Source organism: Rhea pennata, chromosome 2, assembly GCF_028389875.1.
Source record: "Rhea pennata isolate bPtePen1 chromosome 2, bPtePen1.pri, whole genome shotgun sequence".
NCBI lineage: Eukaryota > Metazoa > Chordata > Aves > Rheiformes > Rheidae > Rhea > Rhea pennata.
In genome coordinates, this window is record NC_084664.1 from 105,373,842 (window position 1) to 105,399,796 (window position 25,955).

The 25,955-nt window shown below is 37.3% G+C and overlaps 1 protein-coding gene and 1 non-coding gene across 5 annotated transcripts in view; one reads left to right on the top strand and one right to left on the bottom strand.

The window, feature by feature from the left end:
• Window positions 1–25,955, bottom strand: part of CCDC102B (coiled-coil domain containing 102B) — a 186,601-nt gene that overhangs the window by 150,565 nt on the left and 10,081 nt on the right. For all 4 annotated transcript variants that reach the window (XM_062568104.1, XM_062568105.1, XM_062568106.1 and 1 more), the window contains exons 2-4: window positions 16,652–17,266; window positions 11,278–11,498; window positions 6,534–6,642 (exon numbers count right to left, since the gene is read on the bottom strand). In XM_062568104.1, the coding sequence (XP_062424088.1) occupies window positions 6,534–6,642; window positions 11,278–11,498; window positions 16,652–17,239 (918 nt within the window). In that variant the 5' untranslated portion in view covers window positions 17,240–17,266. The remainder of the gene's footprint in view (window positions 1–6,533; window positions 6,643–11,277; window positions 11,499–16,651; window positions 17,267–25,955) is intronic.
• TRNAI-AAU (transfer RNA isoleucine (anticodon AAU)) lies at window positions 25,156–25,229 on the top strand. The gene has a single exon. It is a non-coding gene; the product is annotated as a tRNA-Ile (tRNA).

Sequence of the window (25,955 nt, forward strand, 5' to 3'; positions counted from 1 at the left end):
AAAAATGTATTAAATGATTCAGTATCCCACTAAGACCTGCATGCTCTTCTAGAAGTCAAACTGAAGACTCTGAACTAAACAGTACACACAAAACCAGTTTTTAATAGATAAGAAATGCAAACACATAAATATTAGCTTAAGATGTTATCCTGTGGACCAAATACACTGCAACAAGGTCATAATCAAGTCTCTCCCAAAGCCCCAGAACTAGCTAACTAACTAACGATTCTCTGTAACTGATGCATTGTTAAGGCAGTTCAAAACAACTAATGAGATCGACTCCAGGTAGGGTAGTACATTTTTCCTACAAAGAAACAAAAACGTAATGAAGAGAAGCTCCATTTTTATTCCTCCTTTTTCCCTAGGAAAACATTTGGTGAATATAAAATCTCAATTCACTAGATGTCTAAAGCAAGCCAAGGCAAACAATTTTAACAAGCTAGTCAGCCAAGCAGGATAACATTAAGCCCCAGTCTGGAGTGAGAAAGTAATCTGTTTAAGTAGGATAGCCAGCGAGGATTTGGTTTGAATCTGTTCTAATGAAGGAATACTTGAAATTAAGGAAGGGACAGAGAAAGCTAAAAAAAAAAAAAAAAAAAAAAAAAAAAAAAAAAAAAAAAAAAAAGAGGTCTGATTAACCTCAGAGAAACAAAGAAAATCCTGTGCAGTTGCAAAACACAGGATGTTTCACTGCTTGCATATTAAGGAACAGTGCTATCATTCAGGATTTGAATTATAAGCCTTTTAGTGTCTGTGTTAACTTCTTATTTTGCTATTAAGAGGGAGAGAAGAAATTTTATAACAGTGAAAGAAAAGACTGATTTCAATGTTAATGCAACTTCCTGTTGTAACTGTTAAATAACCTCGTTTAGGACTCTGAACAGGACAAATTCAATGCTACAGTCACACATAAAAAACACTTTGTGTTTGCAAAAACTACTCAAACATCATATAGTCACTTTTTGTAGTGAACTCAATAAACTGGAAACTTATTTACAGTTTCCAACTTTATGTAGAATAAATAAATCTATTTTTAAAAAATTATTTTTAAAAGATGATTGATCAAGAGTATTGAAGTTTTCCATTTTATTTAGTTTAAGATGTGGAGTCAACCATTCTAAAAACAGAAAGTAATTAGTTGCTTGGAGCACTAATACTCAGATCTTGGCAGTTCTGAATCTTTTAACATTACATAAAATCTTTCAATCTTCTAAAACTAGCAGAGCTAACTAGCACTAAAAATGATTAAATTAGCAGTGTCACTGACACTGGCAAACCACTTTTTCACCCCACATTCCCAATGGAGTTCTCAAGTGATCTACCCAAAGAAATAAAGGATTTTACTTTGTGCAGAAAGCCTAAAAACAAAGGTACTGATTAATTTGTTTTACAAATCTCTTTATGAGTTAATCTTACAACAGTGTATATGAACCAGATTCCATGCTTAGACAAGTCTCACAAGAAATTGTGAGCAAGATTGTTATTGATGGTGGAAGGCATTTACGTTTCTTCACAAAGGTTGAACTTGGCAGCTGTGAACTTCAGCAGGACAATGAATCTGAAGGTAGCCAACACTCGTGAGAACAGCATGTTCCACGTGCAGTTACTCTATGAATAGCTGTACTAATGTTGCTTAACAAGTCTATAAGAACAATAAACTGCTGAAAGTTATATTTACAGTCATAACTGATAGAACTTTGTGAATAATCAACTTTCTGCTTTAGTATGTATGGAAAGAAATTGAAAACATTTTGGTTAGGCCATTTTGTATCAAGCCAAAATGCAATGTCATCTACATGAAGCTAAACATGTTACTCCCTTCTGGAGAAAAAAAAAAAAAAAACAAATAACTAAAAATCAGATGGGCTTTGGTTGCTTTTCTCCTCTTCTACTCTTTTCCTTAAATTCCTCTTTCAAAGTATTGGTCAGCCTTGAAATCAGACAGCTTGACTTTTCCAAAATATAAAACTGAAAAGCACGACACTAACATTAGTCCTAATCATCATTTAGTTGCCAACTTCCAACAGCAACTGAAATTTGGTTAGGAAAAACATATATTTATTTTTTGCAGAGAAGTGATTCGTTTCTTCCAGCTGACACCTGATACCTTTAAGAAATGAAGATTCCACACACAAGTCTCTACTCTTACCTTCTTCAAGTTGAAGAGCTTCTGCTGTGTAACTGTGCCCACTGGTAAAGACAGCAAGAAATTTTATCAAAGAATGCATAGATTCCATGGTGAAAACCTATAGATCACACTGGAATCAGTAAAAACAAATGGCATGCACAAGCAGAGAATGAATACATAGCACTCTACTTGAGCATGAAATTTATAAAATTGTGGCCTATCACTTAAAATTTGTTGCCTAGTTCTGTCTGCATTTTCCCATATTTTCCTTTCAAGCTGTTCTCAAGCAAGGTAAGTCTCTCCATCAAGAAGCCTATATGGAGTTCCAACTCCATTTCTCAACAGAAACACACTGGGTTACTCCTTCCTCTCCCCCTCAAAGTTTGTGTATTGCAATAGAGGAAGAATTTTGACTTACAGAAAACCAGACAAACACAAGTAATTTCATTCAGATTAATCAGATTCAACAAGACCAGTGCTTTCCTGTAATTTAAAAACAAGATGCAACAGTCTTACAGAACTGAGAAAACATACAGAATGCCCAAAATATCACCTTCTGTGAATAATTAAAAACACACATTCATTGCACCACATATTTTAAAAAATTATATCCATGTTTTGATGCAAACTAATCATTTCCATTCTGAACATTCCCAAAATATTTGTGTGTCTGCATGCAGATATACAAAAATTGGAAACTATTAGTCTCCACCTCCTTTCACAACTTTTTTTTTTTCTTATTTTTGTTCTCTTTCTGCTGGCAATGACATAGTTCATTTCTTAAACAAAACTTAAAGGCAAAATAATTAACTAATAAGATGACAAGGTAAGAATCTTTCTCCATTGGGGAGAATTATGACAAGCTAAAATCCTACTTAATGAGCAAGCTGAAAATAAAGGACAAAAATCTAAAGGAACTCAAGTATGACAGATAAACAAACATCCATGGCAACAAAACAACATCTATGAAAATTAAGTTTCATTTACGTGTTCATCCTCCTAGAAGTTTCATACATGCAACAAGTCTCCGGTAACTTTAAGATGATTGGTAGATATGAAGCTTTTCATTTTGACAAGGTTTTCCAGTTTGTAACTGGAACTTGAAATTTAAGAAACTGTCGTCTTTTCCAAAATAAGAAAAGAAAGCTAACTAATTTTCCTGGATTATTCCAAGTCTAGGATGTTAAATTTATAGGATTTTTTAAATTCTGTGTCTATTTTTAGTTATATAAATATACATTTTGCAATCCATTGAAACAAGAGGTTCTCAATACTTTTTTCTGAAAGCTAAATCCCAAAAGATGCAACATAGATTTTTTGTCTTCTGCTCATGAAATCTGATTGAAATGAACACCACCTTCACCATTTCTTCACATGTAGGCAATGTTCCTAAATTCCTCCTTTGTACCCTGACCTTCTTTAAAAAAATATATTGCTTTCTGGCATCAGAACTACTCCATGAGTTCCCTGCTCAGCCAAGTCAGTCTCCTAACACATCTGCTTGCTTTCACATGTAATGAGAGTATTATCCCTTCTTGCACTTGGAGGATGCTATCTTTGCCAGCTTTGGTGAATTCCTTTGCTGCCTCCTATGGACTAGTAGCCTAGTCCACCTATTAATTTCCTGACTAACACAATGTCCCTCTCCTAAAGTCCAGAGTCAGTACTCCATTTCAGCTTTCTCACCTCCCTCAGGACATGAACTACACTATTTCAAAGCCACTACCAACAAAGATGTTATCAGTCATCATGTCTCCAGTAAGTTCCTATGTATCAGTCAACAGCAGATCCAGCTATGTATTACCACTGACTGGACCATCAAATACCTACAGCAAGAAATTACTCTTGACAGCCTCCCAAAATCCCTTTGACCATTCACATCCATGAATACCCTTCTAGTAGATGTCAGGGAGGCTGCAGTCCCACAATGTCACTTTTACTGATCTCTCCTCTGACCCTGAGCCACAAGTTTTTAATCAGACCATCACCCATCCCACAGAGGAGCTCCACTGACCTGAGGGAAACCTCCATCTCCTCCTCTGCTCTTCCAGGCCCTCCTGCCCTTCCTCCAGAGCTTATATTGGTCCTTCGTAGTACGCCAGTTGTTCAAGCTGGCCATTGTATCTTACTTCAACAATATTATGCTTATTGTACTTTTGTGACTGTGCAGAGCTTTAGTTCTTCCTGCTTGTTTCCCAAGATGTGGGCATTTGTGTACCAACACTTGAGAAAGGTCTCCCTCTGTCTTGTTTTATCATTCCTGAAGTCTCTTGTTCCCATCACCTTGAAGTTTCCACCCCGACTGCCACTTTACTGTCATCTCCTATGCCCCATCATGGTAACAAGTTTCCAGCCTTCCCCACCATTGGACACCCCATTTACCCCCTCCACTGACCACAGTCTCCAGCTGCCCCTCCTGCTCTGTTTCTGGGCTCTGATTTCTCTTTGGTCTCTGTGAAGATCCTGTCAATCTGTCTTTGCCTTTTTGAGTACCGTGTGGTCTGCACACCTCTGCAACGGGGCAGCACGGTGCCCCAGCTGGGGCATGCTGCTACCAACAAGGACAATGCCTCCCAGCCCAGCCCTGGTGGGTCCCAGTGCTTTGTTATACCGTGGGGCACTGTCCTGGGGTCCTGGTCCCCTGCCCAGGAGTGGACACCTCACAGAGGAGGGCAGTGACAGCAGGAGGAGCTCCCTGTCCACTCCCAGCACCATAGTGGTAAACAGTTGGGCAGGGAAAGACTGTTACCCAATGGTGTTTTAGAGATGGAGGGTGCAGGTAGCTGGTGCTGCCCATCACCCCTGGCCGGGCATCCCAGGTCTTCATGCCCAGTGAACAGGTCAGGGAGGAGAAGGAGCAGCAGTGGATGAGCAGCTCAGGGATTACAGGGAGATCTCAACCTGTACATGTTCCTAGGCCCTCAACAGGTGCATCTACGGGTCCTGAGAGAGCAGTCCTTGCAGGCCACCCTCTATCGTTTTTGAAACGAGAACAGGAGAGGTCCCTGACAGCTGGACAAAGGCAAATGTTTTGATTACCTATAAAAAGTGCTGAAAAGATAATTTAGGGAACCACTGGTTTGTCTGCCTCACTTTGGTCCTTGGGAAAATCGTGGAGCAAGTTCTGCCACAAAACACTTCTGGGCACATGAATGAGGAAGTAATTAGAAAAGAGTTAGCATGCATTTACCAACAATAAATCATGCCTGATTGCCTTCTGTATTAAAATGCCAGGATTTCATACGAGACATAAATTTTCTTGATTTTAGTAAGCCTTTCTCCCACAATACTCTTGTATCCAAGTTAGGACATTACATTCCTGTTTAACATCTTTATCACTGACCTGGAGAAGGGGACCAAGTGCACTCTCAAGCTTTAAGATGACACTAGACTGAGGGGAACAATGAATGCACTTGAGGACAGGGCTGACATCCAGAGGGATAACTAGGCAACCTCAAAGAAAAGAATGACAGAAACCTTATGCAAGTCAGTAATGATAAAGTCCAGCACCTGAGGAGGAAGAGCCCCTTGCAACAACTGAGGCTGGGAACTGACTGGCTAGGAGGCAGCTCTGCTGGAAAGGCTCTGGGGTCCTGGGAGGGAGCGAGCTGAGCATGCTCCAGCATGCAGCAAACATGACCAACAGCAACTTGGACTGTTTTCATAGAAACAGAGTCTATTGACTAACAGACTGACGGAAGGGATTATTCTCCTCTCCTCAGCACTTTTTAGACTACATCCAGAATACAGTGTTCAGTTTTGGGCCCATAGTGTAGGAAACACATGAATAAATTGGACCAAGTTCAGCAGAAGGCCGCCAAGATGGTCAGAGACTGGAACACTTGCTCTGTGGGGAGAGGCTGAGGGAATAGGGCTTGTTCAGCCTGAGATAGCTTTGGAGATCCCTAATAGCAGCCCCACAGCAGGAGGTAACATTGCTATTGGGGTGACAAGGCCAGGCCTTCACAATGGCGCAAGCTTGTACGATGACAGACAACAGGCATAGGCTGGAACAAGAGAGGTTCTGACTGGATATGTGGAAAAACTTTTCCACCATCAGAAGAGGCAAGAGTAGAACAGGTTGCTCAGAGAGGCTGTGCAGTTTCTGTCCTTAGAGGTTTTCAAGATCTGACTGAGTAAAAGCCCTGAACAATCAGATCTGACCTCAAAGCTGACCCTGCTTTGAGCAGGAGATTGCGCTACAGACATCCTGAGATACCTTTCAACCTAAAGTATCCTATGATCCTATAGAAAACACTGTTTTCAAATAAATTTAGTCTTCATTACCCAAAATAAACTTGGGTAAATAGTTGCTTTATCATTTTCCTGAGTGCCAGATAAGATAAGATTTTATTCTTGGTAAGGTAGAGGAATTTCATGTGTTAATGAGATATTGCCATCATACCTGTTTCAGACTTTCCTGTCTGGATTGTTTTAGTTCTTCATATTTCCATTTCCAAAGAGATAAATCATTTTCAATCTTTTCCACTTCTTTTTCCAGAAACACATTCATTCTGAAAAAAAAAAAAAATATTCATAATTTTTATGCATTTTAACAATCAGCATCTTTTTGTAGATGATGACTGATACATGATTTTAAATTTCCTTTTCATAATTTCAGTTCTGTTTTGCTGCCTTTATCATCTGTACATTTTTTAATTAAAAGCCTACTTGATATAATTATTCCAAGAGATTTACCAAAAATAAAACTGAAGAGAGCAAAGAAATCCAGTAGTATAGAATAGACTTAAAATGAAATTTGAAAATGGACTTCAATCAGTTACTGATTTAGATAGCCTAGTATATGGTATCAATAGCAGAGATTCTCAGAGAAAAAAGTGCTGTATCACTGTTATCTAGGCACATGCAAAGGATTCTGATCATATACATATGAGAAACTATATACAGTGCATAGACAGTACTGAACAGAAATCAAATAATATCTACTTTAGATGTAAGAAAATTTTTAAATGCTTGCATATTCTCTTGCCATTTAAAAAATAATCGCTGCTCAAGGAAAATACTATAAATGCTTTAGAAAACTGGACTATTAAGCTCAGAAGTACTACATCCCATTAAAGTGCCAGCTTCAAGTATTTGCTTCTGGAATATCAACTTATTTCTGTGTTCATAGCTGACACTATTAGCCAAGTTCCAAAGATAAGAATGAACTTCTCATAATTTATACCCTACTGCCATAAATTCATTTCACATTTGTATAATGTGTATGCATTATTTTGCAATCAAGTAACAAAACAGAACTGTAAACATAATTATAAAGAAAAAGTAATTTTAATTACAAATAAAAGCTTTCAAGTAATAGTTCTGATGCTTGAATGAAATCAGATCACAGTATAAAATAAAATTCCTGAATATTCCATTGACTGTAAACATCAATACAGGAATAAAGCATATAAAATCAGGACCCTGAAGAAATCTAAAGTCTAACACTGGCAGTAAACTATTATATGGCACAGATGTTAGGTTAATAGGATTTGTCAGCCTTTTGACAGAGGATATTTTTGCCAGATTGACTAAAACTACATTTTGAGGATATTTGTTTTAAAATCCACAATAGTATTGTTAACTTTAAGGAATTAAACCAAAGGGTATTTGTGTGATTTGTGTCTGGGGCATGCATATGCAGCATAAGGCAGGCTTGTGCAGAGATACTAGTTACCAGTGAGTGAGCTGCTCAGTTCCTGGGAGCAACATTAGCTACACTAATGAAGCAATCCAGTTGAGTGAAATATCTTGTTGTTATCTGTTCTTTTACAATTAAACCAAATAATCTTGAATCAGAGATTTTATTTTTTTCTGCATTTATACAGCACATACCAAAATTTATTTCAATAAACACCTATGGTTTCCTTAATATTACATAAAATAAACACCATCACTGGCAAAGTGAAATGGATCAAGATGACTTCTGTTATGTGTAGAGAACTTAAGATATACAAGTGAACATTTTTCTTCTAAAAACTAATGAGATTTCTTGGAAGAAAGGCTTCATGACTATATTGGAAAATAGAAGAATTAATAAGAAAGATATTTAATAGAATGGAAAGTGAAAGCATGAAAGATAATACTTTAAAAAATAGTTTACTGAAGTAGCTGTACTGAACACAGTGTTAAGACTTGGTCTAATTTAAAAAGGAAAAGTGGATTGTCCAGAATGTGGTTCTTAGGCAGAAGATACTACTTTTATTTTGTATTACAGTAGAATGTACACATCTTAAATGAAATCAGGTCTCTCCAATGCTACTAAAGGCAAGACATCATTCTGACTGCATAAAGCCAACTGTCTAAATAAATGTTAAAAACACAGACAAATAAAGGGAAAAGAAATATAGCAGAGATCACTGAAGCAGCTTACTAATATGTAAGCAAAGGACCAGGATCAGAGCATTTTTAATAGGTCTTTTGACCGTCTATTTTAACTCTTTGTCAGCTAGCTTAATCTACCCATTCAGCCCTAAGCAATGCTTCTTGGGTATCATCAGCTACCAATTTGGTTGATGCACTGTTGATTTTGGACCAAAGAAGAAAGGCTTGTAAGTTCAGAGTAGAGCAAATTAAAATCTTGAAACTGCAAGACATTTAAATGAGAACAGTGATCCAAAGGGTGATTAGAGGAAGACATTTGAATGAGAACAGTGATCCAAAAGGTAATTAAAGGTAGCCATTTTAGGAAAATGATTCTTTAAAGTACTGAATAACTCACAAGATCTTTAATTCTCATTCATGTAAATATAACCTCAAATGGGTACTTGATATAAGACGTCTGTATCTGGTAGAGCATTTTCGTATGTAATTTTACATTGTGAACCCAATCAAGTTCTTCAAAAATCAAAACACACACTTTGAGGTCTTTTTTTCCTAAGACTCCTCTCTTTTTGTGTGTAGCAAATTCTGATCCCTGGCATAAGATATTTTGGTATTACTAAAACTCGAAAAAGAACGTAAAAAGTGCCGATCCTGTCACAGTGAAGAAGCGTAACATGTTATGGAGAGGCTAGTTAAGTTACTAGGGACACGTCCCAACCATAGCTCTGCATAAGCTAGCTTGAGTCAGGAAATATTGTAACCACAGTTCTGGAGTACTGCACGCAAACCAATAAACTCTGGGGAGAGGTCCTGCTCCGAATGAGCAAAATCATACTGACTGCCAAGGTAACCTTCAGCCTAGGGGTTCAAGCTGTCTGTAATCCAAGCTTGCTTTGATGCAGTACAGCTGTGTGTCCTTGGCTCAAGCTTACTGAGAAAATTGCTAAGTTATTGCTAAGAAGCTGTGAGAAAATACTTAGGCAGGAGTCATGCAAGATAAGAAAAGTAAAAATGCAAACAGAGGTGAGATTGCTGTGATAGTGGTTATTAGCAGCTCAAGGATTCAGCAGCAAAAATACTGATGTAAACAAGTATAAAAGCCTAAGAGAAAAACTGGGAATTAGAAGATGGCAACTCAGCAGAATCAGGGCTCAGCCTGTTCCCATGAACACTGGAGACCAACCCTTGTGGAGCTGGCTGATGACATTGGCCTGGCCAGCAAAGATTCATAGGCTGTCTCAGGGCAAAGGAGACTATGTTAATGCTTATCCTACTGACATTTGTTCTAGCTATCTATTGTATGCACTGCCAGAAAGAATTGCTTCATACTTTTTAAGTTGTGCATATTCTGCTTACAGAATATTTTCTCTTTGTGCACAGGAAATGTTGCCCAAATGAAGTGACCTAAAGAGGGAGTTGTTACACCATGGCCTGCTTTTATGTGAAAATCACTGCTCTGTGTGGATTTACTGTCTGAGATTGGCACTGACATATGTTGCATATTCTAGAAACACCCCAGTTTTTACATATTTCAGTAAAGTTAATACCATGATGGAGAACAGTCAGTATGTGTCTAAGCATAAGTACCCTAAAGATTCCAAACAGAGGAAAATGGATATGTGAGACACCAGTCTCTAACTCACAGGAAATACTATGACAAGCTTCAGATTTAAGCATTCTAGGATTTTTGCTTCTACAAAAAACTAAATTTTTAGTAGATTAGAACATATTTTGGTCATCTGCTGCAATATAATTCAAATATAGAGTTATTGTATATTTTCTATAGCTCGCTAACTATATAACACAATACAGTAAACACTAGCTAGGAATTTAAAGGTTATTTATTTATTTATTTTGCTTCGGGCTTTCACTATCTATAGGACAACTGTGAAAAAAAAATGATAGAAAAAAAATGCTTCGTCATAGCCTACCATTAAGACTTTCTGAAGTAAAGCTATTGTTGCAATATAGGAAATTTTTTTCTTGTACTAATTCTGATTCTGAAGTCACAGCCCACAGTGCCTGAAGCCTCTTACTGCTTCATCCACCACGTAATACCTGTTTCCTTGCAAAGTCTTCCTGGTGTGACTCAGTCTTGCTCTGTACTGGTCATATATAGTAAAGATCAAGGAATTCCTACCCAGGCAGAGACTATAACAAAGCATAGCATATATGCAGAGTATATACCATGTAATCGACATATGACTTCTGTTAGGTCACAAAATATATATTTACTACTTCTATGAGTTAAATTTGATTAATATTGCATAATATATGTTATTCCAGCTTTAAATTATCTACTTTTGATATAAGCCTTACTACAAGTTAATATGTTAATATTTTTAACATTTTGCATCAGCATTCATGCACTTTTCATTCAAAAATGCCCTTCAACATTCTACAGCTATATTTTTTACCAGCACAGGCTTCTCAAGAGTCTATGACATTTAATATTATGCACAAGACACTCCAATAACTGAGTATACCAGCTATCAGCTATGATTGCACTAATATCAAATTGCTTGCAAGTATCACCTGTTAATTAACTGTACATTCTTAACTCTTCTATATGGAGTTCGTCTTTAGAAAATGACAAAACATACTAAGGAAAATAAAAAACACATATATATTATTGTGAAATCTTCCTTATACTGAATTTTCCCTATACATTACTTCAGCAAAGCCTTGTTAATGGCAAATAATGTTTAGAGGAACATATGAGCTGTAAATGCAAAACATGACAAACATCTATTTTAGCAAGTGCCTTAAAAATGTTTTTTTTTAATAGTGATTTCTCCAGGGAGGATGTATTTTGCACTTACTCTCTTTCCTTCTGTAAGATTTTCTGCAGTTCAGCCAAATGCAGATGCAAGACAGAAACATGTATTAAATCATTTTCCGATGTCTTAGCTATATTGTCCAGCTTTTTGGGGGGTTCCTCCAAATCAATCCTGGAAACTCCTTTGGGAAAAGAATCAGGAAGCTTTGGAGTAATTTTTTTATTTTGATTGCTTCTTAAAGCTTCTTTGACTACCTCCACATCCTGAGAAAACAGAAAAATATGACATCTGAGAAAAGCATAAATGAAAGAGATAAGTTTTCAAGGCCTACCATAGCTCTTCCAAACATTTAAGTCATGGAGGGGGGGAAGGTACTAAATAATCTTCTGTACTTGCATAGGATGCAGATAGAATGTAATGCTATTGACTGCAGAAGAGCCATTTAATTTGGAGTGATCTTCTCTGGGGTCTTGAAAAGAAACACATTTACTGAGTCTTGGTCTTTTAAGAGACTTGTACTGACATCCCTCACATACTGTGCTAGAACAAGGCCTATATCCCAAGATATTTCTAAAGCATCTTTGCTAAACAAACGGATACCAGTCATCATTTGGCTAAATAGACCCATAAAATAAACAAAACCAAGAGTACAATTTATATGTCTAGATTGAGAAAGCTCTAGATAAAAACTCTTAAAAACCTCTAAAAACTCTCAGCATCTAATCTAAATCATTTTGAAACCACCAACAGACCTAAGTCCAAGGTCCTTGGACTCAAGTCCAAGTTTTGTACAAGGATCAATTGAAATTGAGGAACACATTTCACACCCTCCAGGATGAGGAGGAGCTGGGCATGGCTTCAAGGGAAGCAAATGGGCCAACAGACCCTGTGCCTTGCAGGAACACCTGGAAGAAGCGGCAAGTGATTGCTGTGGGTGACTCTCTGCTGTACGGGACAGAGGTACCTATTGGCCAGCATGACCTCTTGCTTAGAGACATTTGCTTCCTGCCAGGATCTCGAATACGAGACGTCATTGAAAGACTGCCAAGGCTTGTCCATATGTCAGACTATTACCCCCTGCTGCTCTTCTGTGTGGACATTAACGATACTAAGTGCAAATTGGAAACCATCAAACAGGATTTCAAAGATCTGGGGGTGGTGTCAAGGGTCTGGGAGCCCAGGCCATTTTCTCTTCAATCCTGCCAGTGAGAGGAAAGGATGGGAGGAGGAGGAGACAGATTTTCCAAGTTAATAATTGGCTGTGCCGCTGGTGTTGGCAACAGGGTTTTGGTTTCTGTGACCATGGGACCCTGTTTGAAGATCAACAGCTGATGGGGAGAGATGAGTTCCACTTCACTAAGCAGGGCATGCACATCTTTGCCAACAGCTTGGCCAGCCTGGTAAAGAGGGCTTTAAACTAGGAAAGATGTGAGAAGGGGAGAGTCAGAGAGACAGGTTAGTCAGTAAAATGCTGCTCAGGTCGGGATGCCTCCAAAGCATGCATAGAGCTGGGGAAGTGCATATGGGACAAGACTATGGAGAATCTTCTTACACCTCTCCTGGGAAATTTGCATGCTTGATTACCTCTCTGAAATGCCTGTACACCAATGCATGCAGCCTGGGGAATAAATAGGAAGAATTAGAAATCTGTGTGCCACTGTGGAGCAGTGATCTCATTGCAACTACAAAGACATGGCGGGATAGCTCACATGACTGGAACACTGTCATGGATGGCTACGTGCTTTTTAGGAAAGACAGGCCAGGAAGCTGAGGTGCTGGAGTTACTCTATGTGAGAGAGCAACTGGAATGTATGGAGCTCTGCCTAGAGGTGGATGAAAAACAAGTCGAGAGCTGATGGGTAAGGATTAAAGGGCAGTCTAACATAGATGATGCTGTTGTGGGTGTCTACTACAGGCCACCTGATCAGGAAGAGGAAATCAATGAGGCCTTCCGCAGACAGGATCACAAGCCGTAGTTGTCATCGGAGACTTCAGCCACTGTGATATCTGCTGGAAATACAACGCAGCTAGGCCTACTTGGAGGAATCCCATGGGTTAGGGAAGGGAGGCCCAAGAGAGCTGGTTAATATTCAAACATCCCTTCCTCCAAGCTGAAGAGCATTGCATCCCAAGGAGAAAGTCCATCAAAGGGGGCAGGAGACCTGCACTGATGAGCAAAGAGCTCCTGGCAAAACTCAGACAGAAGAAGAAAGTACACAGAATGTGGAAGAAGGGACAGGCCACTTGGGAGGAATATAGGAATGTTGCCAGAGTATGCAGAGATGCTACCAGGAAGGCTAAGGCCCATTTGAAATTAAATCTGGCAAGGGATATCAAGAACAACAAGAAGGGCTTCTTCGAATACATCAGTAGCAAGAGGAAGACTAGGAAGACTAGTAGCAAGAGGAAAACGTGGCCCTGCTGCTGAACAGGGTGGGTGCCCTGGTGACAAAGGATACAAAGAAAGCAGAGTTACTGAATACCTTCTTTGTTTCAGTCTTTACTAACGGTAGCCTTCAGGAATCCAGAGCCTTAAAGTCTAGAGAAAGGAAAACTGGAGAAAGGAAGATTCTGTCAAGGTAGATTGGATTAGAGATCATTTAGGCAAACCTGACACCTACAAAATCATGGGTCCTGATGGGATGCACCTATGAGTGCTGAGAGAACTGACAGATATCATTGCCAGATCACTCTCCATCATCTTGGAAAGGTCACGGAGAGCTGGAGAGGTGCCTGAGAGCTGGAAGAAAGTCAGTGTTACTCCAGGCTTCAAAAAGAGCAAGGAGGAGGACCCAGGCAACTACAGTCAGCCTCACCTCCATCCCTGGAAAGGTGATGGAACAACTCATCCTCGATGTCATCTCTAAGCATGTGGAGGGAAAGAAGGTGATCAGGAGTAGTCAGCATGGATTCATTCACCAAGGGGAAATCATGCTTAACCAACCTGATAGCCCTCTACAATGGAATGACTGGCTGGGGAGATGAGGGGAGAGCAGTGGATGTTCTCTACCTTGACTTCAGCAAGGCTTTCAACACTGTCTCCCATAACATCCTCCTAGGCAATTTCAGGAAGTGTGGGTTAGATGAGTGGACAGTGAAGTGGATTGAGAACTGGTTGAAAGGCAGAGCTCAGATACAGAGTCTAGTTGGAGGCCTGTAGCTAACGGTGTCTGCCTTGGGTCAGTACCGAGTCCAGTCTTATTAAGCTTATTCATCAATGACTAGATGAAGGGACAGAGAGCCTCCTCAGTAAGTTTGCTGATGACACCAAACTGAGAGGAGTGGCTGATACACCTGAGGGCTGTGCTGTCATTCAGAGAGACCTGGACAGGCTGGAGAGCTGGGCAGAGAGAAACCTCCTGAGGTTCAACAAGGGCAAGTGGAGAGTCCTGCACCTAGGGAGGAATAACCCCATGCACCAGTACAAGCTGGGGGCTGACCTGCTGGAAAGTAGCTCTGCGAAGAAGGACCTGGGAGTGCTGGATGACAAGCTGACCATGAGCCATCAGTGTGCCCTTGAGGCCAAGAAGGCCAATGGCATCCTGAAGTGCATTAGGCAGAGTGATACTTCTCCTCTACTCAGCCCTGCTGAGGCCATATCTGGAGCACTGTGCTCAGTTCTGGGCTCCCCAGTACAAGAGAGACATGGCACTACTGAAGAGAGTCCAGCACAGGACTATGAAGATGCTTAGGGGACTGGAGCGTCTCTCTTGTAAGGAAAGGCTGCAAGAGCTGGGCCTGTTTAGCCTGGGGAAGACTGAGAGGGGATCTTATCAATAAGTATCTGAAGGGAGGGTGTCAAGGGGATTGGGCCAGACTCTGCTCAGTGGTGCCCTGCAACAGGACAAGAGACAACAGGCACAAACTGAACCACAGGAAGTTCCGCCTGAATATGAAGGAAAATTTATTTACTGTGAGGGTGACGGAGCACTGGACCAGGTTGCCCAGAGAGGTTGTGGAGTCTCCTTCTCTGGATATATTCAAGGCCCCCCTGGAAGTGACCCAGTGCAATGTGCTCTAGGTGACCCTGTTTGAACAGGGTGGGGGGCTGGACTAGATGATCTCCAGAGGTCCCTTCCAACCTTACCAATTCTGTGATCAACGTTATTTGCTTAACAAACCAATCTGAGTTCTCTTTTAGAAACTAAAAGGAACAGAAATGTCTATTTTCAGGATTCAAAAAAACAGAAGATATAAGGGAAAATAGAAAAAATCTTTTAAAATATAATATATCCTTAATAATAAGAAGACAGAACATCTCCTATAAACAATAATTACCATTAGAAATACAGTTAGGTTTTATTGCTGCTGGATAATCATTTTAGTTTAAAAACTAATCACATTTTATTGCATTACCAATGTAGTTTCATGTCACTCTTCTGAGTTTTTAGAATAATGCCTCAAATTATGCCAAAAATAGAAAAATCTAACAAAGAAAAAGTCTGGTTTACATTCATATATTTTTAAAGAAAATACTTCTAAAAGTAATGGTTGCTATGGTGCTTTTCTTTTTATCTAACACATAGTGCAAGAAAGATATTTTTTGCCAAATTTACTCTCAAATACTGGTACTATTTTTTTCCAGTATTCACAAGAACATAGTGTAATATGTGTGCATTACAGAGGAGTGAATATTATGAATATAATACATTCAGATCTAAGGTCTTGATGATTCTTGTTCAACTGAAATCAAACTGATAATTTTTTGAATTTCTAGTGACTTCTTTCTGTCAGACAAATAGCAAAATAGTTTCTAGATGAAGTTATTTGTGGTGGCTATATAATACATGCCACAGTATAGAATTTGAAGTGGTAAAACAAGAACAGATGTTTCCATTTTGATGACCATAATTGTGTTTTGTGTAGACCTAAGAACTGTATTAAACCTTGTCCATACTTGCTTATTTACTTTAGTAAAATTTAGTAAATTGCTCTCATTGACAAATAAAAATCTTGCTACATTGTGGAAGAATTTGCTTCATTCTTCCTTTCATTTCAGAGACTGCACTGAGGGAAAAATAAAGATTTTTTTAGACCTCAAGAACCTATGTTGCTTTTCTGGAGATATGAAGGTACACAAGATAGGGAGAACTCAGATTACAGTGGTGGTCTGTTACACTAAAATATGAAGGATAACAATCAGAATAATATTGTAAGTCATTGGAGATAACAGCCTGTCTCTGTTACTTAAATGTTTAGTCACAGTTGAGGGGTATGAATTGTTTTCCTTGTTTCTCTATATTAGAAGCATTAGGGGGAAAAGTTTTTTGTTTTTTTTTCATTTGCTTGCTTTTGTTTTTGTTTGCTATGAACTAGATCATGTAGTATTTTGGTCAAAATCCTTGAAAAATTCCATTCTAGATACACATCATAATCTCCTGTTTCTCCATGAACTAGAAAAGTCCTCATTCTTTACCTTCATTGTGTCTTCTGGAATCTCCTTGGTTTTGCTCATATCTTTCACAGATTCTTGTTCCAAGGATATTAACTGATTTAGGTCTTCTTTTATATACAGCATTTCTGAACAACTGGATTCTTTTTTCCGAGAAATGATGTTTTTCAAATTCTCCTTCTCACTCACTAAATCCTGATTTATCTTTTTCAGTGTACTCAGCTCTTTCACAACCATCTCTAATTTGATTCTCAACTGTCTTGCTTCTTCTCGGGCTTTATTTCTTTCTGCTCTAACTTTACTCCATTTCTCCCTCCAGTCAGCAGTACAATCTGACCACCAACGCATGGTCTTCTCCATTTGGGCAGCTCTAGCTTTGACCTCTTCCAGTTCCTGAATTCTTATTGCTTCATATATTTCCCAGTTACTGCTGTTATTTATATACACACATGGGTAATGAGATGAATATGGGTAGAAACTTTGAGATGGGAGATTTGAATTACACAGATAGCTAGCTGGTTGGCTACCTCCAGCTAATTTACAAGGTTGTCTTGGTTGGGTCCTAAAAATCTGTGTCTCTTCAGTTAGTTTCTGAGCAGAATCAAGATTCATCTTTTGATTCTTAGTCTAATTTCACTCCTAGAAAAGACAAAGACAATTAATTCAGTTTCTTCAGTTAAACTGTGTTATATAAATAATCTCAAGCAGTGGTTTATTATACTATTATAATAATGATATAGTATTATTAATATTACTGTTAGGTGTTTCAGAAATATGCTTCATCAACAAGAAATATTTATTAAGATCTATTTTATGTAATACATAAGCATAAACAGACATATTTATTGACTAGGAATTCTTAGGAAAGGAAATGCCATTAAGAATTTTCTTTCTTCAAGGCAAGATTGACTTGAACTAATGTATATTTTAGAAGTCTAGTAAGAGAAGAGTATTTACTTAGAACCATAACCACTGATTCCCTTTCCTTCTTTCCAAAGTTATAGAGCTCCTTACTAAGTGAAACTTACATTTATAACTTACAATAAGTAAGAAAAATAACGACTGGCCTTTGGGTTTTGCATGTATTTCAGAAAAAAAAAATCAAGTATTTTTGTAGTGGACTTTACTTAGCTGTATTCATTCCAGAAACAGCCCAGGAATTGTATTCCCAAGTTATTCTCAAAAGGCTATCATTATCCTGATGTACAGTATTACTTGTATTATTTGTACAGTCTACAACTCAATGATCTGGCTCTGCTAGTGAATCTTGTTGCATTTTTTTATTATTATTATTTGTCTACTGCCACTTATTTCCCCAGAGGGAAAAAAAACAACAAAAAAAAAAAACAACTCATAAATTGCTTTCCCACCCCAGTGCTGAGAAAATGGATATATGGACAGGCTGCACAGACTAATCACTTATGTTTTCTTCTTTTTTTTTCTTTAGTATCTTGCTTTGCTAGCAGAAGAGTAAGTAGTTTAAAGCAAATGTAATTCCTCCAATATACCAACATCCAGCTTTAAAAACTATGTATGTTTATATGTTATGGTGATTAGTGTTAACACTTGTGTTTGAAATGTAGAGGCCAATAACATAAATATCAAAAAGTAGTTTTGACATTATGATACAGTCTCGTTTTATTTACTGATAGCTGAATAGAAGTTTTTTGCAGTTCCTGGCTCCCCATTAGATACAGCAAACATTTTGCCCAGCTGTTTTCAGCTTTTCAATGTTTTCCTGGACATCTATTTGCTATTCATTACAGGCTTCTGGAGAACTGTTATAGTAAGTATCGATATGATAGAAGGAAAAGGACAGATGTTGCCTCTAACTCCTTTCATTATTGCTGTCTAGTGTAGCACTGCACCAGCCCCACAACTACATTACACAGATGCAACACAGCTGCTGCCAAAGCTTGGTCAAAGTTGAGGCTTTCTCTAGTTGCCCGACCTATTTCCAGAACTTTCGTTTGAATAAAAATAATCCAAAATACCCAAGTATTCCTACCCTTGATTTTGAATGAGGCCCATTACAGCCAAAGTAATTAAATATTAAACTGTCACAATAGGTTATTATTTAAATTTTTGATTTGTGGCAATAGCTGTGTTTCCTAGAGCTTCAATAGCAATAATAATTTAAAAAAATCAGTAAATTTTGTATATGGTAAAATTGGTGAATTTTTAAGTAGTACAACAGCTTTGCCATACAATTTTTGCTTCTGCCCAAGACGGAGTAGACAATAGACAGAGATACTCATTACTTTTTTTATATTCTGTAGGCTTTTTTGTGGATTTTTCTAGTTGCTGAAGAAGAGAAGACAGACTCTTGCAAAGTATACAGTTTACAAATATTTTAAAATCTATAAAGTCAGAGAGAAAAAAAAAGATGAAAGTAATTTGCTTTAGCTGAAATTTCAGAAGACCTGAGAAGAGAATAAAATCTTAATGTAACACAAAAGCCTGTTGCAGTGGTTGCACTACTGGTTTAAGCCAATCTAACCATGAGGTGCTACCAGAAAGAGTGGTCTCCTCCATCATGAACCTCTTCCCCTCCCCGTGTTGAGTTAGCTCTAGCGGTCTTGAGCTTGGGACCCTGCCAGATAGGCCAATCTTGCTAGCCCAACTTAAAGCTGATAATATTTGAAGTAGGGTTGTATGATTCGCCTAGTTTTTAAACTGAGTACAATTTTATGATCGATTAAAGTTTTCCTGCACATTTAATCCTGGATAGTTGTTCCTAATTTTGCACCTGACCTTGAAAAGAAAAATAAAGATCAAAAGACATCTTCCCCCTCCAGAAAACATTGGCCCAGTCTGAGATGGTAAGGAATAGGAAACAGTTATTTGTCTTAACTACCCTATGTCCTTTCCTGAAAAGCTAAACAAAATGTTATTAGAAATCCCCTACAAGACTGTAAGAGGACAAACTATGCCTTTCTTTCTTTCTTTTTTTCTTTTTTTTTTTTTTTTAATAAGACTTAGATCTCTGCATAATCCATTTCAGTGCGTATCTGTTCCATGATAAAAACATAAAATACTATGAATTTTTGTTTGGAAAAATGAAAAAATAACTATGAATATTGGTACTTCTACAAAGTCATTTCTCCCGTGTGACAATTTTTACATTCCCAATGACTTCATTTGCAAATTTGAAATAGTAAATATGTCTATATTTCCCCATCTGTAAAATGAGGATAATTTGCCTCATTTAGTGTTAGTGAAAGGCATTGCCTGAAGAATTAAGTATTTTACTGCTAGTTGTGGATTTCTTTTCAAATAGAAGAACAGTTCTGTAAAGTCAACACCAAAGCCCCTTGAACCCATAACTGCTCTATTGGAAATATAGTTTTGAAATATCTTGGTGTTTCATTATGTGGAAACACATCTAAGCTTTCTTTGAACAGGTAAACTGTTTCTACTCTGTTACACACATAAAAATTGGTACCTTTCACTGCTTCTGACCAAATTGTCTCCTTGTGCCTCTTTGCACACAGTGTGGACAATCAAGTATTATCACTGAAGCATAGAAGAAATGTTACAGCCAGATTTTCACAAATTAAAGAATAAAAAAGGGAATTAGAGCCCATGATTCACTGCAGGCTTTCAGAACTTTATTTATTTTTTTTTTTTCATCCTTGGGATTTCTCTCAGACAATTTAACTTAGAAGATTTAAAAACAAAAGAAATATTTTATAATTTAACATTACATTTAACATAAGAGTGATCATGAATATACAGAATATGTGAAGCATGATTCATTAATTATTTTAATTTTATTAACTAAATTATAAACCCAAAGAAAATGAATCACACTGCCATTTTTACTTTGCAGAATTTACATTTCATTTTACACTGAAACGTCCAAAGGTCTTCCAGATACAGTCCTGGCTTCACTGAAGTAAAAGGGTGTTTTTCCATAACGGAAGTAAGGCTTTTCTGCTTTGCACAAGTGCTATACGTTAAGGGCCAAAAGGGATGTCCCTTTTGGTAGCATCACCAAACTGCATTCAATGTATGTAGTTTGTAGAATTGTGTAAGTGATAGCCAGGGTTAATACAATTACAGAGAGTAACAGATAATTACTCTCATATATACAAGAGTACATATGAAAAACTATCCATACATGTAATACAATAATACATTTTAAAACAAATGTTCAATTCTTGTTTGAATATTATAAGAAACTGAAATAGAAGAGAATGCATTTCAGTAATGGCTAGAGCAGATTTCTCCCCTGTGGAGAAAAGGCATGGGAAGGATTGATTTTTCAGCTAGAGTGAGTTTTTGGCTGAAAACTTCCTTTCTTGGCAAACCACTGTGGTATGTCAGGGTGATCCATTACAGAGACCCTAGCTGGGAAAGTCAGCCTGTAAGACCACGTGAATGAAAGTAGATGAGCTACTTTTGAAACTGCCATATATCATTGTGATGATAATTCCAGATTTTTTTTTTTTAAGTTTTATATAAGAATCCTCTAGATTGGACCTTTGCACATTGAAATTTTCTGCAGATATTTCTCAAAAGCATTTTCATTTAATCAGAAGCTAATAACTTCCTGAGAGTGTTAAAAGATAAGGCCAATAGCATCAAGGATGAATATTCCCATGCAGTTGGTTTAATATCCACGCCATGTAGAGCAACTTTGATAAAAGTGACAAGAGTTCTATTTCAGTTGTGAACAATAAAGATTTTTCCTTGAATCTATTTGAAAAGAAGTAGACTAAAACACTATTCCTGATATGAAAAAAAAAAAAATAAAATGCAAAAAAACCCCCCTCTTTGCTGATTATTAAAAAGGTGCCTTAAACTGTACTACCTCATGACTTCCCAGGGATGATCAGGATACTTTTTGATTGATGATTTACATCAATCTGATCTTTCACGTACTTGAAAATATTGCACTGACTAAATAAGAACCAGAAAATTTAATTGAACTCAATTGTGACCCCATAATTTTTTACTGAATTCTTGAACGTTCCTATTGCTGTGGTAATGCTTTCAAATATTTTCTTTTCTCTGCTGTATGATTTTTTAAATAGACAAATATTTCTTACTGAAACATTACATATCTATGCTGAATTTTGGTGATGTCATGTAGATGAGAGTTTTCAGTCTGTGGTCCATAGATTTCTGGGGAATCACGAGTAATTTCCAAGGTACCTGTAAAAGATAACTAAAAGAAGAAAGCTAACTCTTAAATTAGTCCACACGTGTGGACTTCTAAACATTGCAAATTTTCTGAATTTGAAAATTCATTAGAAAAATAGATATAGCTCATTGAAAAGTTGCTAGTTTGAGTTAGCAGCAGCAGACTGACTGGGAAAGCATGGAGCTCAGTGAGCATAAGCTACTTAGCAAGAAGAACACTGCTATAATTGGATAGAAAGGTAAGAAGATAAGGTTGAGAAAGTAGATGAAAGTGGGATTTTCTTTCCAGCGAAACCATTCCTGCTCTGCACCAATATTTCCATCTCTCTAACAGATACTTGATCTGGGGTGAGCAGTAACACAGAATCCCTTTTTAAAATAAGTGCACACAAAATACAGGAAGCAAAATTCATTGCATCATGTGAGTGGGGGTAGGAATAGTGGGAGAGCAAGAGCGAGCAAGTGAGAGAGAGATCTGATGCAGACAGCTGGCAAACACTGTAAGAAGTATGAGTAAAACTCTATTTCATTACGTTATGACTCTTGCTTATTTTCCTAGGAATCATAAACAATAGCGAGAAAAAGAGCTCTTGATTTATTAATATAGACTGAACATAGGCAAAAAGAAATGTATTGACATTTGCTGACACAGTTAACAAAATCAGCAGGAAGAAGAGGAATTATTGCAGTTCCCCCATGTTAACTGCAGCTTTTTGAACCTGGGTTTTTTAGTGAATTCAGTAGCTGGGCCAGCAACTTGAGAGTAAGATTTCAGCAGCCTTTTACTAATTACATGATTCTGAAAGTCCTTGGTTATGTGTGTCTCAGTTATGAAGAGCTCGGCCAAACATTTTTTAAAGGAAGTCTCTGTCATTACAGAAAATGTTCATTTCAGATGAAGCCAGTCAATTTTCTTTTGTCTATAACAGTAATAGGACAAAATGAACCATTAAAACTGCACATCCACTTCTGAAAGTATTACTGGAAAGTCAGAACTTTCCTCAATAGTGCTACAGTTGTTAAGAAAGGAAAATAATAAATAAAAGGAGCAGTTAATATCTCTCACTAAAGGAGCTGGAAAAGTATATGAACAATTTAAATCCAGGAAAAATTCATATATGGTTTGGAAATGTCATCATCTTCAGAGATTTTGAATGGTTTGAGCTAGTTCTTCGATTTAACACATTAAATTTCAAAGAGTTAGGAATTATTTTATGACTGTTGAAGTCCTTAACCCTTAAAGAATCTCATATATTTTGGACATAAATGATAGTGGAATAAGCAGATTCAGCAGCATGTATGTTTAGATGCTTTGCATTTTTTGTTCTATGCTATTAAAAAACATAATTTCCTGTCACAGGAATTACAGTAATTTATGCAACACAATTCTTCCTCCTTTCATCCAAAAAGAATAAACATTTTTTCCTCCATGTTTTTCATAAGGACTTATTTGATTTAATACTAACAATTTGCTATATTATATTATATATTATATATTATATATTATTACACAATATGGATCTCTCTATCTGTCAAACTTGATCTTCATCTTATACTTAGTCCTAAAGACGTGGACATATGCAGATAATCATTTATTTGCACAAGAAAGGTCTGATCACGCTCTCTCAACAAGCTGAGAAAATTGTTATTTTAGAACAGAAACGAGAAGATGATTTCAAGACTTCTGAAATGCACAGCCAAATAGCATTTGTTTGCTTTTTCCATAGCTATAAAACATCACATTAACAAATTAAAAAGTATACCATATGGTTTGTTTTCTCCAAACATTATATTCCCTGCATGTGTCATAACTAAAAATCAACCAAAAAAGTCCCCCCAAAAAGAGATAATTTATTTCTGTCATAAGTTATCTGATCATTTTTTTCTGTTTATACTTCTTTAGTCATATTCCTTTTAATGTCAAAATATCAACAAAAATCAAATGCAAATACCATTGTATTTACTCTTTTCTGTCAACTAAAAGCACTTATACAGTGAAAACCATAAAAATAAAGTTCTGTATCTGACTTCAGGTAGAGAAGCACTTCAGTACAGAAACACTGTGTAGAGGTTTCTCAAGTATGTCTTAGAGAGCTGTGACCAACCAGTAACGCCTACAATGGAAGGAGCTCAGAGGAGATAGCTGGCAAGGCGGTGGCAGTGAGGCTCGGGAACGTGGAGGATGCAGCTCGTTAATCACAGCTGTTGCACAGAGAACTGATTTCATCTTAATGCATAAGGGGATGAGAGAGTGGCCTTTGAGATAAGGAGCCATGGCCCTTAACTGGTCCAGGTGCAAATGTTTCTTCCAGAGTTGATCAAAAGCATGTGAACATCTCCCTAAGATTAGCCAGACCAGCATGAGGGAAGTGTGTAAGTGTCTTAGCCCCGCACAGAGTATAAAACTTGAACAAAGGAATCTGAAAAAGAGCAAGGGGCTGGAGCTGGCATCAGCTCACCTATTCCTTCCTGGGGACGTCCAGCATCGTGGCAGTGAGTGTATTACAGAGATCAGTAATGGCAATCGCATTTGTATTGTGATTGAACTGTGCAAGCATACACGTGTACTGTGATTTCAGTATATTGCTGGAACACTCTGCTATATCAAAAATCCTGAGTTACATCAAATATCTCCAAAGTAAACTTTTCTATTCAACACTGTACTCTTCATGTGTGTGAAATATGTAGAAAGTACCAGACTCTGACAAGCCACAAATACACTTCATTAATGTCCTGACACACAAAATAAAAGTTACGCTAACTCAACTTCCTTCTATAACCTAGCCACAATCTGAACTTTTGAAAGTTAAGCTTTAGGCTCGACAATTTTTTTTTAAGTTCAAAGTTGCTTTCGAAATGGATTAGGCTTTAAGCTCAGACTTTTTAATCAAGCAAACAAAAAAGATAAAAATGAAGGGAAATAAACCCAAAACAATTAGACCGGCTGGGGAGAAAGGATAAAGACAGTGAAGTCTTACACATTTTATATGAATCTGGCCAAATAAAAAGTTTTAGGAAAACTGAATATCACTATTTTCCTTGTTATTTTGTCAATAGTATAAACACATTTGCATGTGTATGCACATGTGCATATACGCACTTCTAAGCTGATCATTACTCGATTACGGGAAGGAATAATATGATGGAGAGAGAGAGAAGGCAAAGAAAAGACCTAAGACCTACACTGCAGTTTGGCATTTTGTTAAAAAATTGACAAGCGAAGTTTGTCAAGTGAGCCTAAAAGTTAAAATAGAGACAGTAACTTCAGGAAAATGGGAGTTCTGTGGGCTTAATTGTATTTTGCTAGGGTGGTATGTGCTGCAGGAGACTACATGTGGGTTTAAATCCCAAATCATAGTTTAAATCCTAAATTGCTCATGGGCCGGTTAGCTCAGTTGGTTAGAGCGTGGTGCTAATAACGCCAAGGTCACGGGTTCGATCCCCGTACGGGCCACTTGTTTGGGGGTTGGACTAGATGATCTCCAGAGGTCCCTTCCAACCTTACCAGTTTTATGATTCTTAAAGACTAGTAGTGTTTGGGGAATCCATATGACATAACAAAAGGTGGTCGCAGATATTCCACTTTCCCTACAATGGAAACTCATTTTTTCTGACCAGGCCTATTGCAGAGGCACATAGAAGTAAGGAAATTTCCCCAAATGCAGGCATTATTAAATATAGAGGCATTTGGCCTCTATAATATTGAGACAATGGAGCAGATTATTACTTATAATATACAATATTGAAAACTAAGATTGTTCTTTGCTTTGTTCTTCATGTAGTTGGTGGATGTATTTTAAAAGTTCAAGAATCAATTGGTTAGAACAAAGTTCTGAAACATGAATATATTCACATGAAAAGCATATATATTATTTTCAATCAAGATATTGATATATTCTTCCTATCAGAAACAGTCACTATTCTAGTTACATTAGGAAATGAATTTGAAAAAAAGAAATTACCTGGAAGATAATTTGCTCAGAGTTTGATACTTTTATGAGATTACATTTACAGTGCTTCTGTAATAGATATGAGGGTCTAAAACACACACATCAAATATGTTTTGGAGATAAATGTAATCATAACATTTCTTGAGATACAAACCCTGATTGTATATTAGCAACACAAAATAAACCTATGTAACATTTCAACTTCTATTATTGCAAGTCTCTTTGCTCCT